Source organism: Melospiza georgiana, chromosome 21, assembly GCF_028018845.1.
Source record: "Melospiza georgiana isolate bMelGeo1 chromosome 21, bMelGeo1.pri, whole genome shotgun sequence".
Classification (NCBI taxonomy): Eukaryota; Metazoa; Chordata; class Aves; order Passeriformes; family Passerellidae; genus Melospiza; species Melospiza georgiana.
In genome coordinates this window covers 7291801-7308223 of record NC_080450.1, presented here as the reverse complement: position 1 = coordinate 7308223, position 16423 = coordinate 7291801, and the positions used below count along the sequence as shown (strand labels likewise).

Here is a 16423-nt window from a genome sequence, read left to right as displayed (position 1 = left end):
CCACCACCCCATCCTTCTGAAGAGTGACAGAACCCAGCCAAGGCAGGGCCACCACAAATACCAGACTGAAACAGGACCATAAATTCACCTGAATTTGGAACATGGCAGTACCAGGTTTGTGATGCTTAGAACAGATCATAAAGGCCCTTCAGTCTGCTCAGGCCCTCTTTATTACCGTTTGATTGTCATTTAATAGCTCATACTGAGGATTGTTGGGCACTAAAGGATAACAGAATATAAACAAAACAGTTGAAGTACTTCCTAAAAAGACTACAAACTGTTTAGTTGAATTTAGTCTAATTAAAAAAGTTTTAATTTACATCTATAGAAGCCATATAAGCAAGAAATATGATAGCTCTTAGCACTAATTTCCATAAAACCAGCATACTGGATCAACCTGCCTTTCTGGTTTTTTGGCATCTGACTCCAGAATTACATTAACTGATGGATATCAGAACAAAAACAACTTTGGATTCATCATTTTATTGTGTTTGTAATGTGAGTTAGGTTAACTGCTACTCAGGTACTGTTAAAGCTACAATTTAATAAATCCCATTGTAAGGATGATCAGATTTCAGAAGAGCCCTAAAACAGGTGGTGTGATGAGCAGGTACACATCCCACCACTAAGCAGCAGGTTGTTTGGCAGACATCTCTCAGCCAAAAAAAGTGTCTTTTGGAGTTCAAAAAGTTCAAAAGGTGTTTAGTTGACAGAGAGCAATAATCCTAAAACTGTGTGTTTTGTTCAGATACCTGCAGGAAACACCTTCATGACAGATCAAGTCAATCAACCTCTCCTTTCCAGAAACCTCTGGCACACTGAAGTATCACAAGAGAAAATGTCAGAGACGTGGAAACAATAAGGCTGATTTTGCTGACAAAACAAACTCAGTTTTTAAGTTTATAAAGGAATACATTTGTCAGTAGTATCGACAAATTAGTTAACTGCCACAGTTATTTTTTTAAATATATATATTTATATATATATATACATACAATCTTTGGATAAGTAAAACATATGCACAAACTCCCTCTAAAGAACACTGACCCTAATCACAGAAAACCATATAAACACAAAATCATATAGATCAGAGAAAAACTCTCTCACAGATGACTCCTGACAGTTTATTTCACAGGAATAAAGAATGGAATTCTAATAATGTTTCATTTTACAGGCAGACAGAGAGAGAAACATCAGCTGAACTCTAGGCCAGTTGATCACTGGTAACAACCCCTACATTCCCTATGGTTTACAGTTCCTTAATTATTAAAAGCAGATAAACCATAGCTGTAGCCAATCCTTTGCAGTTTTTCACATGACTTGGAAAGGCCACATAAAAAAGGCATTCTCCTTTAGATTACAGACATTAGCCAAACCTATATACTTATTTGCAAAAGAGTATCACTGTTGTAATGAGATCTGGTTTTCTGAAGAGAGAAAATAAAAGGAAGAAAAGAAGTTCAATCAAAGCTCCCATTCAGTGCAAGGATTAAAAATAAAGGAAAAGAATACACTGGTTATTGCTTTGCCTCCCCCAGCCCCACTGTGAAATTTTCATATCCTTTTAAAGATGTATCCGGAACTCTGTCAAAGAAAAACCCAGAAATACACACAAGAAAAAAGTACTCACACTGTTTGGGTGTTGAATGGCAACTTGGTGCTGCAGCCTAACCCGCTGTGGCATCATCACATCATCCTGGAATAAATAGCACACTGTTAGTGAACATAAAAAGGGTCACAGAACACTACTGACACACATTAGAATATGTTGCTAAATGAACATCATTTTACTGGCTGGCAGTCAGAAATGCAAATGGAACAGATATGAGGAGACTTCACACTTTTTGTGGATTGAACTGGATGCTGTTGGAGCTGGAAGTGATCAAAACTACTACGTGACAGTGGTGCTGTGATCTCACCACACATCCACAGCACCCTCACATTGCACATTTATTTCTCAAGAAACTCTCCAACTCTTTCCCAACTGCCCCAGCAGCACGGGCAGTGTGAGGACAAGGAACTACCCTAAGTTAAAGCAGCAATGTGAGGAAATGCTCTCTGCAATCTGACTTGTTCCACTGAAAATGAAAAGCCTTTGGTCTCTAGATCTAAAAATATGTCATATTTCATGGGCACAAAAAACTATTACTGGTGAAATGAGAAAATTCTAAGGAAAAGGAAAAAGGGAAGTACCCACACTCACAGAACGCATTAGCATTGACACGGCTTTAAGACACACCATCTGGATTTAAATTTTGTGTTAGTACTTCTTCCACTGGCAGCACAAAGATCTGTTCTATTTACATACAAAAGGATAGGTTGTTTTGTGAAAAGTCAGTAACTTTGCTGTCCTACCTTTAATTGTTAAGAGATATTCTTTTCAAAATTATAATATTTCCTGTTCAAAATTAAATCCTTTCTAGACAGTGATTTCACAGTTTATAGAAATTTCAGCACAATTTTTCTTTCCTAAATTTTTTAGGCCCCTAAGGTTTCTACCTATATTCTTTTCCATGTTGGTGCCATATTTCCCCCCTTTTAAAGAATCAGCCTTTTTTAGATACTTGTTAAAGCTAACACAGCCTATTTCTTCTCAGAGTATTTCCAAATAAACTTAATCAGGCAAACATAATTCAAAGGAGCCCTGAATTCCTGTTCTACAGACACCCTTTTAACAGTTCCTCACACTGAAATAATTCTGATTTTCCTATTAAAGCACAAACCCTCAATATTGAATTTCCAACCACTTTCACATTAAAACTTCCCATTAAGCCAACAGCAACAAAAAAAATATTAGTGCTTAAATATCTTCAGCTTGAAGAACTGAATGACCTTGCTATAAAGGTGCCCCTATAGTTTTATCAAAACATGCATGATAAAAAAAGTTTCAGAAGTAGATCCAACTGTTTAATACAATTCAAGGTTAAAGATAAAATAATAATAAAACTGACTCTTATCACACATAAGTTTATAAAAGATGGGAGGACTACATTGTCAAAAGCATTTTGCATTTAGGATATGTTTAGTAATAAACATGACAGCTGTTCCTGATTTTCAAAGCCAATAGAGCAAAAAAACCCTTCAGATTTCCCATGACTTCAAAACTACAACAATATTATTTCTCACCTCATCCACTTTATCCATAGAGCACCAGAATTCCAGTATCAAGAAAGTGTTCCCATAAAACCTTCACCCTATTTCCCACAAGAAAAATCATAATTCTGTTTCTTTATGCCAAACACAGAGCTGATTTTTGTGAATTAAAACCTGGTTTTCATACAAGCAATAGCAGATATATTTTAACTGAACTGTGTTCACTCCTTTACAAGTTGCTAAGGAGCCTTAGATGTTTTCTTGGTAAATCCAAATGAAGGGGAAAAAAGGGGAAAAGGGGAAAAAAAAGGGAAAAGGGAGGAAAAAGGAGGAAAAAGGAGGAAAAGGGAAAAGGAGGGAAAAGGGAAAAAGGGGGAAAAAGTGAAAAGGGAGGAAAAAGAATGAAAAAGGGGAAGAAGGGGGAGAAAAGGAGGGGGGGGGGGGGGGGGGAAGAGATAAAAAGGGGAAAAAAGGGGAAATCTACCAAAAAGGCAGGAATTTCAATGCTCAGAACAGTGTTACCCTCATTTTTTACAATATAAAACATTTGCTCTTGTGCTAAAGGATCTCACTGTTCATGATCTCACACAAGAGAGAACTCTCACATTCACAAAGATGAAAAATAATATACTTGATTGAAAAAGGTTAAATCAGCATGGAAAGCATTCAAACCAAATCAAAATAACCTATGCACCAAAGAGGTCGGTGTCATGTTTTCACAACCACCCAGTTTGACAGGAATGGCCCCATTCCCCTAAGAAAACACTGGGGCAGTTTGATGCTATTGGCAAAACTCACAGATCTGGGGCTTAGGCTATCAGAGAGCATCAGAATTCTGTAAACTCCAGCTAAAGAGGGGGCACTATAACCACAAAAACTTCTAAATGCCTCTTTTTATTAATACAGCTTTGTTCTCTAATGCTGGAAAACTCTATGAACTCTTACCCTGCATGACCTGTATTTCTTTTAATAATTCTGTCTCATTTTTTTATTGGCAGCTTTACACACACACTGCACTGCTGGATGGTTCTGTGAGACCTTCTGAGTTCATGGAAGGAGAAAGAAAGATGGGGGGAAAAAAGAATTGTTTAGGACATAATCCCAAATACTATAATAATGATTATTATAATAATACTATATATAGTATATACTAATACTATATATAATACTAATGAATAATATAATAATACTATAACATGAGCACAAAATATAAATCATATCCCAGACAGAAACGAGTTTCAACCATCATTCAGCTTTTTTGGATTCAGGTTGGTATGAGAAAAGCAACTGCAAAATCCAACTTTGACAGACTCTTCACTACGTGTGACTGGAAAGTTTTATTTATTTATTTATAATGTATTTATAGTGAAATGTAAATGCATTTATAGTGAAATAATCTTAGGGAACTCCGATGGATTTAAAATTGGTATTTTAAAACCAAAATAAATCCAAATAATTGGTATTTTAAAACCAAAATAAATCCAAAGTGATTGTACCACAAATTAGGAGCACCTTAAAAATTATGGAATTTTAGCAACTATAGTATTAAACAGTTAAGAGGGTAAAATATTTACCCAACAGTACACAATGCATCACAAATTTTCTATCAAAGCTATTGCACTTATGATATTGAATTCAGCAAAGGTGTTGCCAGACTTTGGTTTCTACAGGCAGAGTTTGGTCATCTCTTTTTTTTTTTTTTTTTCTGATTTAACACTGAGAATAAAACCTCAGTAATCAGGGAAACACTTTCCAAATTATTTTTTACTCATTTCAGACAGAAAAAAAAAGGGCCTATACAAAAAAGGGAAGTATATTTAGTTTGTTTCTGTTTCCTAGGTGAGGGTAGGGAAGATAACAACAGTAGCAGTGACTTACACTGAAAAATAATTTTAACTAAACAGAAGTTTACAATAAAATCCAATTTTCTCTGTTCACATGGAAGTCTCTAATGGTTGTCCCCTAGCAGACATTCAGCTGACAGGATGAAGAGAAATTTCTTCCATGGAAAAAATGGAAAAAAGAAAAGAAATTTAAAATAAATGCTCAATAAATGCATGCATTCTCTAGTCATATACTTGGAATATAAAAGCTGGCTCCTTCAGCCAGGCTATGTGGAGCATATTGGGCTCCACAGTGGTAACTTCATCATTCTCCCTTAAAAATTGGCGCTTCTGCACTTGAGAAAGTAAAACAAAATATACAATTCAATGCACAATACACATCTACTTTTTGTAACCAAGGGCAAGTTCACAGCAAACAAAACATTATAGGTCAGTACTAAGGTGCTTTCTTAAGCTCACATTACACACTCAGCATCTCCTGCTTTTCCACAAACTCCTCCAAATTTGGCTGCTCAAAATGAAAAAAATAAAAGGATTGAGAGCTGATACACTCCACTCCCATAACAACAGCACCTTCTTCCCATCACAGTTATTAAATTCAAAATACAATAGCAGCAGCAGCGGGAGGAATGTTTCACTCACTGAGCAACAATATGGCATCTCCAAAATCTTTCAATTCATCAAATGGTCCATTCATTTATCCTGCACCTGCTCAGACTGCAGGGAAAATCTTTCTTTGCCATTGTTCAGTTCAACTCCTTGAAGCAGGAAAGTGAAATGCCTAGGACCTCCAAAAAGTGGCCTGTCAGCAGCTCTGCTGAAGGAAATACCCTGATCCCAGGCAATCCTCCAGGGGCTGCTCTTTGAACAGCCCCACACCATCAAACTCACTGGATGGATCTCACAGTGGATCAAACCACTCCAATGGCACCCACAAATCACCTGGGACTAATCATCTGTCAGTACTTGCAAGAAAAAAAATCATAAGAAAAAATGCTACTTTTCTGTTTCTACTCCCAAATTAAACTGAGAAAGAAGGGGACAACAAAGAAAACATTTCAAATTTAAGAAGCTGACTACATTGAGCACCTTTCCTTTTTTTGAGCATAGCAACAAACAGGTCTACATGGAAAGATCTATGTGGTGCTCTTATGAGCCTGACAATCTTTTTAATGGAATCTTTTAATTAAGTACCACTATTAGTTGGTCAGGAAACTTTTGCTGTAGAAGCAGCTCCCACCTCAGTGCATTTATTCAACAAATACAGACACATGCCTTCCCATATCTTGCTTTTCTGTGGTCATTGGAGATCACCTTGATTTTTGCTCATAGATCACTGAAAAAAAATGGTGTGTTTGCAGGGAAGTGAAGCAGGTAACTCACAAGGTGCTCAGCAGCAAAGCCAGTAAACCCCGACAAGAGTAAAACCTTTCCCAGTGATTCCAAATGCCCTCTTTAACTGCTGAATAGATGAACACACATGTAGGGAGAGGTTATGGCAACCAAATTCTGAAGGTTTGCCTCTTCATTTAACATTTCATACCAGACAGAGACATTTAATCTGGTTTTAATATATCTTTACAAAACAATGAGAGGGATGATGCCTTCAAGCACTTGTATTTTGACTTTTTAGGGCTCATTAGTGATTAGGAAAGATGGACAACTCTTCGGGTAATGGATTTCACCACTACATCCACACCTGCTAATTGTGTAACAGCTTATTTCAGTTTTTAAATCAGAGGAGAAGTTCCCAAGGAACAGTATGTTAAACAACAATAGAAAGAAAATCTGATCACATCTTAGTTTCCTAAGAAACACAGACTAATTTGAAACAGAGGAGGAATATTTCAGAAATTTATTAATGCCTGTAATGTACAATGGCAAGTAAAAGGAAATCCATGCTTCCAAACCCAGGAAGTTAGAGAGGCTGGAAAAACAATCTGTTTATAACTGAGTGTGCCTGACACACCTGGCTGGAGAAGGTCCCACCATCTTCCTCCAAGGCCTTTAGCAACACCCCTCAACGAGGTGGGTTTGAACTTGAACCTCAAGGAACACATGCAATTTGAAATTAAGCAGTTATGCACACAGCAATAAAGAATTACCATTCCCAACTTAAATCATGCAAACCAATCTCCCAAACCAAAAGGAACAGGTTAGCAGCTGCCAATTCCATCACAGGAATGACAAACCTGCTGTGGTTCACCCTCGTTTTTGGTGAACAAAACTTACCTGTGTCCCCATGGCATTTTGGACAATTAGCAAGCAGTGACACTGTGGGAACATGGTTTAAAGTCATATCTTTGAACTTCCTGAGAATCTCTGAAATTGTGATACATTGCCAACAGAGCCTTTCAAAAGATTAAAACAAGCACGTTAAGTTCTCAAGTGATTATGACTGGTTTTGAAACACTGCAGGTCAAAAAAGGACACATTTTTATGTTTCTTCTTTAACAGTCAGAAACTCTCCAACAACACTGAATAAACCTGAAATAAAACCTGGAAACTCCACAGAATAAACCTGAAATAAACAGAAACAACCTGAAATAAAACCTGGAACTCCACAGATTATTACGATTAAATGAAAGCACGATCCTTTTTTAAAGAAATCCAGTTTCAGACAAGTAGAGGCATGTTTATGTGCATGTCAATGAAAACAGCAGTTCAAAGCAGAATTTTTAGTGTAAGAGTTCTGCTGTGCTGCAAGGGGGTAAATGCTCCTAAAAAAGATGGCACCACCCCAGAGAAGTGATAAACTACAGCTACAGTACAATGAAACTGGCAGATAAAGTCATATATGCAGACAATTTAAAGAAGAAAAGCTAACAGTGAAATATATTTGCAAAATTAGCCCTCATTTTCCCATATTATGAAGAAATTGTTAAGTAGCTTCAATTTTTCTACTTGTTTTCCCACAGGGGAAAAAATGCCTCAGCAGCTTGGAGGTGAAATCTGTAACAACAACCACAGTAAAAAACTCCACAATAGCTGTTAGTCCAACAGCTGCCACTTCACACTAGAAAAGGCTGATCAAATTCTGACAGTTCTGAGACCTGTAACCTTTTTTTTTCCACATTTCTTCCCAGTTTGTTGTCCTCAGAAATCTGTGTTGAGAGACATAACACGAGCAGCTTGGCTCCAGCTGGAATGGCAAGCAGAAACAGCCTTGCTGGAGCCAGCACTTCCAACGATGCTCTCAAATATGCTCATCCACTCATTTCACTTCACAGAGAAAACAAAGAATGCACAAAAAGCCAGGGATGCATTTCTCCACCCATTTGTGATGTGCACAAACAGCTCCATTCCTCTCCACATCCACCTGCAGCAAAGCTGAAATTGTGGCTGCACTTCTGAAGGTCAATTCCTTGGCATGGCTGCAGCACATTCCAGCAGGCTGATATCAACATTCCTTCCTAGAGAGCTGGATGCTGGACTGGTGACTGAAATGAAGAAGGTAGGTGGTGTGTGGAAGGAGAGTTGTTAAACAGCTGGCAACATCTGTGCCCCAGCTACTAGCACACAACATTTACTAACTACAGCCAAAACACTGAGCAATTTTTGGACTTGTAGCAGTTTCCACATCCATTTTATTGGCTCTGATCTGTTTTCAGCAAAACATGGTAGTCACAAGGGGAGACAGTAGAAAATACATTTAAGTAATGCCAGGTATTTAATATTTCTTTTGTAACAAGATTGGGCTTCTGGTAGTCCAGAATGCCTCTGATTTGAAGAAGCAATAGAAATGCATAGAACAGAAAATCTTTGTAACTTCTCCTAAGCTTATCCACACTGTAAACCATAAAATCCTCAGCTCACTTCAAGTAATCCTTGGTAATATTAAATATAAACTTCTGCTAATGACAATATTGCAGAAATAGAGTATCATTACCAGTTATATTCCTTAATAACTGTAATTTGACTCCCTGATGTTTTTTTTTTCCTGCAATAGTCAGCCAACAGATACACAGCAGCAGGAAGATTTTAATATATGGCAAATAACAAATTGAGAATTCTGAAGAATCACTATGAAAATATGAATTAACTTCATTTAGAGAATGTGATTTTCTAGTTTACTGCTAGTGATTTTCAAACAACTACATCTCCCTGGATGGAAAAGAAAGACTAACCCATAATTTACTTCAGTACATCATGCTATACATATCTGATACAGAAGATAGGAAGCTTCTTGGGACAAGAGTACATTAATTTCTCATTCATGTACTGGTGGACTCAGATGACTTCAGCCAGGTCAAGCACACACATTCCTCATCCCACAGACTCCCTAGAATGCCCTGTGCAATGTAATGCAAGCCTAGAATACTCAAACTTTGCAAATCATAAGCAAGTTTCCTTGGGTTTTGTTTCTTTTTAATTTTAGATGTGTAAACAGACTCACTGACTAACAATATAACACAAAAATCACAACATTTTAACATATGAACAAAAAAAATTTCTTCCATCAATTGATAAGGCAGGTGTGGTTTGCAAACTGAAGGTTTTCCCTAATTAAAACCTGAGAATGGCTGTAGAGCTCACAAACCTGCTCTCACACCACTTTTTACAAGCACAGACAATCATAATATTCAGTTGAATTGTAGCTGAAAACCAACCCTGTCAGCAGCCACTTCATCTTACCCTAACCCATAGCTCAGTTCCAATGAACTGAGGGTTCAGAGGGAAAAAAAAAAATCAATCTTCAGGTGAAATTACAGGAGATCAGTGAGCCTTGAAGGTCCTGCTCTTCTTGCCTGCTCCCAGCACACGGCCCCACTCCTGTGCTCAGCTGGGCACCTTTGTGAAACCATTCCTGCATATTCAGCTGCATAAGTGAGATCCTTATCTGAGCATTACTGAGCTCAATGGCTTCACAGAAGATATGCAACAAAGGACAGGAAAAAAAAAATTCAGCTTGGAAGGTGAGACTTCTCCTATTTTACATCAAAAAGCCAGTAGATTAGCTCTTAGTTTCTCATCAATACAATTTTCTAAAGAATGTGGGAAAGAGAAATCCTCAAAACACCTAAATACCAACCTTGCCCAGCCCTGTTCACAACAGCTTGTGAAATCTGATATAATCAAAGAATGATGTAAGGCTTTCTGCAGGTTGGAATACAACTTTACAGCCATAAATAGTAACCAGCACGTTAAACAAACTCCTTTAAGCAGTTTGTCTTATAGCAAATCAGCAACTCCATTAAAAAGGAAAGGATTTTATTGACAAAACCAAGTTAGACAAAATGCATTAACTTACTGAATCCAGAAAGCAGAGATAGGTTCCTGAGCTCTGAATTACTGCTTGATTTTTAGCAAATCCAACTGAAAGAGAGAAAGCACAGATAAAAAGATGGAGGAATTTTTACTGTTGCATCTTTTAAAATTTTAATAAAATGGAACAAATGAAAATACACAAATCAGTATCACATAAGGTACCAGATTTTTCCATTTTTAAAGCAAGGTAATTTGTGAATATTTATGTCAGTCACCTTCTCTGAGTGAGTACCAGAATTCTACAATCAAGTAGAATAAGAGTACTTTTGCCAGCCCTCCCCAAAGATATAATATGTAATTGTGTATCTTGAAGGGGGCAGGTTTTATATCCAGAACCTCAGCTTGTGGAATCACAGAAAGCTTTGGGCTGGAAGGAACCTTTAAAGGTCACCCAGGCCCACCCCTTGCAAAGAGCAGATGCTGAAAACCCTCCATCTTCATTCATCTTTGAAGCCCTAAAAAATACTAGCAAATCATAAAAGAGGCAGGGAAGGACCAGAAACTGCTGTTCTTCCCATCAGGGTTCTCAGAAGGACTAAAAATGTTCTGTTCCTTGGTGCTTGTTAAGTATAAAGTTTGCAAATACAAAACCTTCACATGCCATTCATGTAAAGGGGATGCAGGAGGAGCCAAAGAAGGCTAATTTATTAGAATCATACAGAGAGCACAAAGGTGATTTATTTATAGCATAACATGTGTATCACCAATGGAGACCACACTGAAATGTCACTTCAGACAAATGACAACATTGGCACCCAGGTTGTCTCAGTTTCTGACTTCCTGACACTTGGTAAATCTTTTTACCAACCCATTCATTTCAGGAAGAAATGAATGAACCAAAGAAGAAAATTGTTTTAATTTCAGCTTAATTTCTGAAGTAGATGACTGCTCTGGAGGATCAAACAAATGGCAGAAGCAGAAAAATAGCAAAGAGCAGGAATCCACAGCTGAAGGTAAGGATGGGACTGCAGCAACCACTGGGATACACCCACAAGGTGGGAATGCTTGCCTGGGATCATTTTTGCAGGTGGACAAGGTGAACCTAAGAACTTTCTGATCTCTGAATTTTTGCCCTGGGCAGCATTCTAAGAAAAGCCCACCCTACATCCAGTGTTAGTCTGAAAAATGCTGCATGGATTCCACTTGGTCACATATGAAACACTTCAGCTTCCTCTGGAGTATTTATGGAATCAAGTCAGGGAATCCAGCAAGATCACCCTGACCTGCAAAATGAACATTATTGTGAAGACAAGCAATACTGTAGGGTTTTTACTCTTTAGAGGGAAAACTGAAAATGTAAAGCCAAAAAAATCTCACCATGAAGTGGAACAGAATAATTTTAAATAATATTATACACAAAGTTTCTGTCTTAGCATTTGAAAAAAAGCAGAATTCTGTAATTCTCTTATCCTTTTATGTGTTACAAATTTAAGTTAGCTCAGGAAACAGATTTAACTGGGCTCAAAGGTTCCCTTAGTTGTAATGCACGTGCTCCTTGGCTATTTTGCTGAGCTGTCCAAGTACAGAAAAAGACTTATGACTGCATTTCTTACTGCCTCAAGGAACATTATGTCAACTACCACCAGAGCAGGACTAATAAAGGCTCCTCCTTATAACTGTGTTATTTTTTCTCATGTACTTTAATCCTCACCTCAACTTCTCCTCACTGTGTGTTTTTTTGGATTTATTATTTTACAGGATGTTTACATTCTGCCTTTTACAGACCTGTGACTGTGGAATCCCATCTGCAACAGTGACTCTCAGTCTCCTTCCCACTGGCAGTGAAAAAGCAGCTGGCAGAGGCAGGAGCTGCCACAGCAGCAGAGCTGGGTCCTGGCACCACAACTGATGCAAGTCAGCAGGCCTGGGCATGCCAGAGCAGCAACCCCCAGTCCTTCACTTACCCCCAGTAAAGCAGGAGATAAAAGAACAGCACAAAAAATGATGACAGAATTAAATTTGCCCAATTTTAAACACATCAGCGCTATCAGAAGCCACAGCAGCTGTAAAGTGGCCTGGACTTACATTTCAGTGCTGTCATTAACACGCCCAAATATTTCAACGACTTTCAAAGGAAAATAATTCATTAAGGAAGCAAAACTGTAAGAAAAGAGTGAAGGAGGCTTGATGGCAATTATACAACTCTATGAACTTCCTGGAGTATTTCAGATCTCATTTTCAAATAAACCACTTTAAATAAAATCAAGAAATATCTAGTATTTGTTATGAGAATGAGTTGGAAAATACTTCTTGCTATGTTTAAGACAGAAACATCCTGAGGTTTTTCATATACCAGACATCTTTTAGAGGAAAGAGAGAGAAGAAAATACACACATTTTTTAAATTATTGAGAAGATAAATATAACTCCCCATAGAAGAAACTAGCTATTAAAAATTCTTTCACCACAACAAATTCTGTGTTTGGCATGAGTAAAAAAAATTCTTTAATATTACTCTACTGAACAAAATGAAATGTTTGTGCCAGGTCTCTGAGTTTTGTAAGGCCTGCTTACTTGGTGAAAAGAGCCTGTTACCATGGTTACAGCCGTAAAAACTTAAGCCTCAGTGAGATATTAACATTCCTTACTCTTGGAAAGAAAAAAGGTTTCCTTTTTTTAGGCAAGTGACCCTTTCTTTTTTCCAAGGTTCCCCCCCTTTCTTTTACATGTTAGAAAAGAATCAGGAATAAATCCTAATCTTGTGTAAATAGTTGAAGATGTGAAGCCTGACTAGTACATTGTTTCTGTACCAAAGCATCTTCTTTTAAAGGCAAGGCTCCTTCCAGTTGTACCTAGTCCTTAACAAAATGAAAGTAAATCACCAAAAGCAAACAAATGCTATGGATTTCAAGTAACCTGCTTCTAAAATTTAACAACCATGGAGTAAAGATGTCCTTGTTTGAATTGTGACCTGAGAGTGTCTCCTGGCTTTGTTTTTTAGCAGAAATATGCATTCCACACTATTTTTTAAATTATATATTTAAATAGTGCACAGCCCCTCTCACCCCCAATTTATTGGAGATCTGTTCAGTCTCCAGCTAACCCCAACACTGACAAATGCATGCTAAACCAAAAAATAATTTAATAATCTGACATATCCCTAATGGCACAGTGGAATTCACAACTGGAACTCAGTTTTAGGTTCAGTTTCCTGAAGTGCAGAGGTGAACAGACATCAGAATTCTAAAATTTAAAAAAAAAAACCATCCTGCTTGTGTGTTCTGGCAAACTAAAATTTAGTTTATACACAATTGATACAACACTCGAGTAGGAACAAGATTTTAGACATAGCAAATGTTTATAAAAATGGAAAATATGTTACACAACATGACAGGATTAGTAGAAACATTACTAGCTATCTTAAGTAACAGAATTAACAACTTCTGGGATTATTCATTGATTTAGGAAATTGCAACCTGCTTCATTTCTTGATCAGTTTCTTGATCAGTAAAAGAAGTCAGTTTTGAAAAGAGACTGATCACCCAATAGCAGAGGGGGGACAAAAAAAAAGAAAAAATTTACAGGATTATGAGTAATTCTTGACATTGCTCAACTCCAGCTGTATCAGTTGCCCAAAAGAGAAAAATTCCCTCTAAAAACCTTGTCTGCCTTTTGTCATTACCAGCCCAATAGTTCTAATATTACAAGCTGCACTGTCAAAACAACACCAGTTCATGCTAAAGGTATTAAAATACTAAAAATATTTATAGTAAGGGTTATGCTGTGTTACTTCAGTATTGCTATGTCTGACAACTATTTAAAAACAGATGTAAAGCCTACAGTCAGGAGAAATGACAGTAAATAAAGCCAGGGGCCTCTACCAGGTTGCAGATGAATTCAGTGCACAAACTCCCAATTTATTTGCATGTTTCAACAGGGGATGAAAAGCAAACTTTCTGGAACAGAAGTGGGCTTTTGCATAAGAAGATCATCTTGAGGAGACTCTAAAGAGCCTGAGTTTCTTTCCACTTCAAACAGGACGTGCAGTGAAAAAACAGTAACTGTCCAAATTCTGTGTTACAGTGTTCCCAAAGTGTGGCTTTTAAGAGATAACTTCAAAGACACAAACTTGGAACCAACAATTCCTACCTGTCTACTCATTAAAACAAAGTCCAGGATGACAGAACCATTGGTTACACAGCTCCAGTACAAACTGTGAGCACATTGTTCTTCCCTTGTGATCTTCCAACGTTACTGCCACTCAACAACAGCTTCTCCAAAAACCAACTGACTTTTATTTCTGTTTTACATTTTAGGGAGATTTTGTGCTAAAACCCCTCAAACATAAACCAACCAAAGCAAGCAAAAGAAAATCTGTTTAAAGAGAGATTTATTTGTAATCTTCTGCAGTGGGAGATAATTCATATTAGCATGCAAATGAATAGGGGATCACATCACACACCTGTCTGACAGCTCACTAAACATATTGGTTTAGCTCTTTGAGTGAATACTTGGGACTTTAGTGAGAGTTTTTAGCTCACATCAAAACTTATAAAACCTCTGTTTTTATTTGATCATTGAAGCAACATCAAAAAGGTATTTATTTTCTATTTCAGGCCTGAAAGATATGCATTTACTTTTAAAATCCTTATGCAAGGAATTTTTAATATATTTTTTTCTTAAAACCCATCTCCTGAAGATAAATCAGATATCAGAAAGCCACAGTAAAATTGTAAGCATTAACAACATTGTGTATACTACAATTAAACAAAATTCTTTTGCTTTTGCAGAGTAGAGCACACAAGTGCTTAGCCAAGTTCTTCTTTCCTTGAACATATAAACAAATTCTACAGAGCCCAAAGCAACAGGGCCAAATTCAAATTGGAACGAGTTTTCAAACAGAGCTCTAGAAAACAATGTGGGTTTTTTCCATTGCAGTGGAAATGACTACAAAGACACATTTCAAACTCAAAATCAGAAAGTGCCTGCAATAAGAACCAAACTCACAAAATTAAACTACATACCACCTCGAGGCTGAGAGGAATTGTTGGTTCCAATGATTACTGAAACACCAACTTCTTCAAACCTGATCTTCCATTTTTCAATTATTTCAGGTGAACCATCCTAGAAAAAATAATTACATAGATGCAGCTATTTTAATTTGTGTGTTGAAGTCAACCAAAAATTCTTAGAGACAGTATTTTAAAGGAAGTCTGAAACACACCTTACTGGCATCATTAAAAATTGATAGCTCCATGGTTCCTTTAAAATCTTGTTCCCAAACTGACTTCAGGCATTCATCTAACCAGCATTCACTGTTGTGAACAGGCAAAATGATAGACTACAAGAAAACAAACAGAGATCCACATGCATGTCAGGAAGCATATTTTTGTTTACTTATTGTATATTTAGTAAAAAGGAGAAGTAGCAGATCCTTCTGAAACTAACTTTCACCAAAAAATGCACCTTAAAAATATAAAAGTAGGTGAGGAACATTTACTTTCTTACAAATATATGATTTGCTTTCTTCTCTATCAACCTTCTTTTTCAATTAAGTTCCACAAGATGGTTTTTGGTGGAAGTCCAAGGAAACAAGAGAGACCACTGAAGCAAACCCACAAATGAAACATCTGTAACACCACCCTAACCTATTTCTAGTATTCCTGCATTTCTTGAGACACTCCTCACTTTTGTCCTCCATTAATAAATCTTACTCATCAATTTCTCTTCAAGCCTAATTGGAGATGCTCATTACGCAGCTGGACCCTCAGGGTGCAGTCAAGATTTTAACATTTATTCCACCTTCCAACTGCTCTAAAGCACATTGGAAGTTGATCTGTGATGGAGCTCCACACTCTGCCATCCCAGCTTTCCTCCTGCAGCCCCTTGCTCCAGAGGGGCACACACAGCAGGAAAACACACCTGAAAGATTTGAAAATTGGTTAGAAACCAGAGAGGAGGGCTTTATCTGTTCAAGTCTAGTTACTCATCACTGATCTAGTTATCTCTAAAAAGCCAACAACTCCCAAAATTCTTTCAGTGTCTCAAAAGAGAACACACTTCCTTCACAACGTGCCTGAGAAATCAGCCTGGTGCTACCCTGGCTGTGTTTGAAAAGGGAGAGCCAAGTCTGAACCTGCTAAAAATACTTTTAGATGGGGAACTTAAGGACCTGAGTAACTCCTAAATAGTCTCATGGGACATTTCAAGAAGTCCCTAGAAACACAACTTAAACTCCTCATTATTTGGGGTAACCACAAATTGGAAGAAAGGAGAATT

General features: G+C 37.3%; 1 protein-coding gene across 2 annotated transcripts in view; it reads right to left on the bottom strand.

The window, feature by feature from the left end:
* The window catches only part of B3GNTL1 (UDP-GlcNAc:betaGal beta-1,3-N-acetylglucosaminyltransferase like 1), a 105419-nt gene that overhangs the window by 86406 nt on the left and 2590 nt on the right, over positions 1–16423 (bottom strand). For both annotated transcript variants that reach the window (XM_058038847.1, XM_058038848.1), the window contains exons 2-5: positions 15369–15485; positions 15169–15268; positions 10189–10253; positions 1631–1696 (exon numbers count right to left, since the gene is read on the bottom strand). In XM_058038847.1, coding sequence (XP_057894830.1) covers positions 1631–1696; positions 10189–10253; positions 15169–15268; positions 15369–15485 — 348 coding nt within the window. The remainder of the gene's footprint in view (positions 1–1630; positions 1697–10188; positions 10254–15168; positions 15269–15368; positions 15486–16423) is intronic.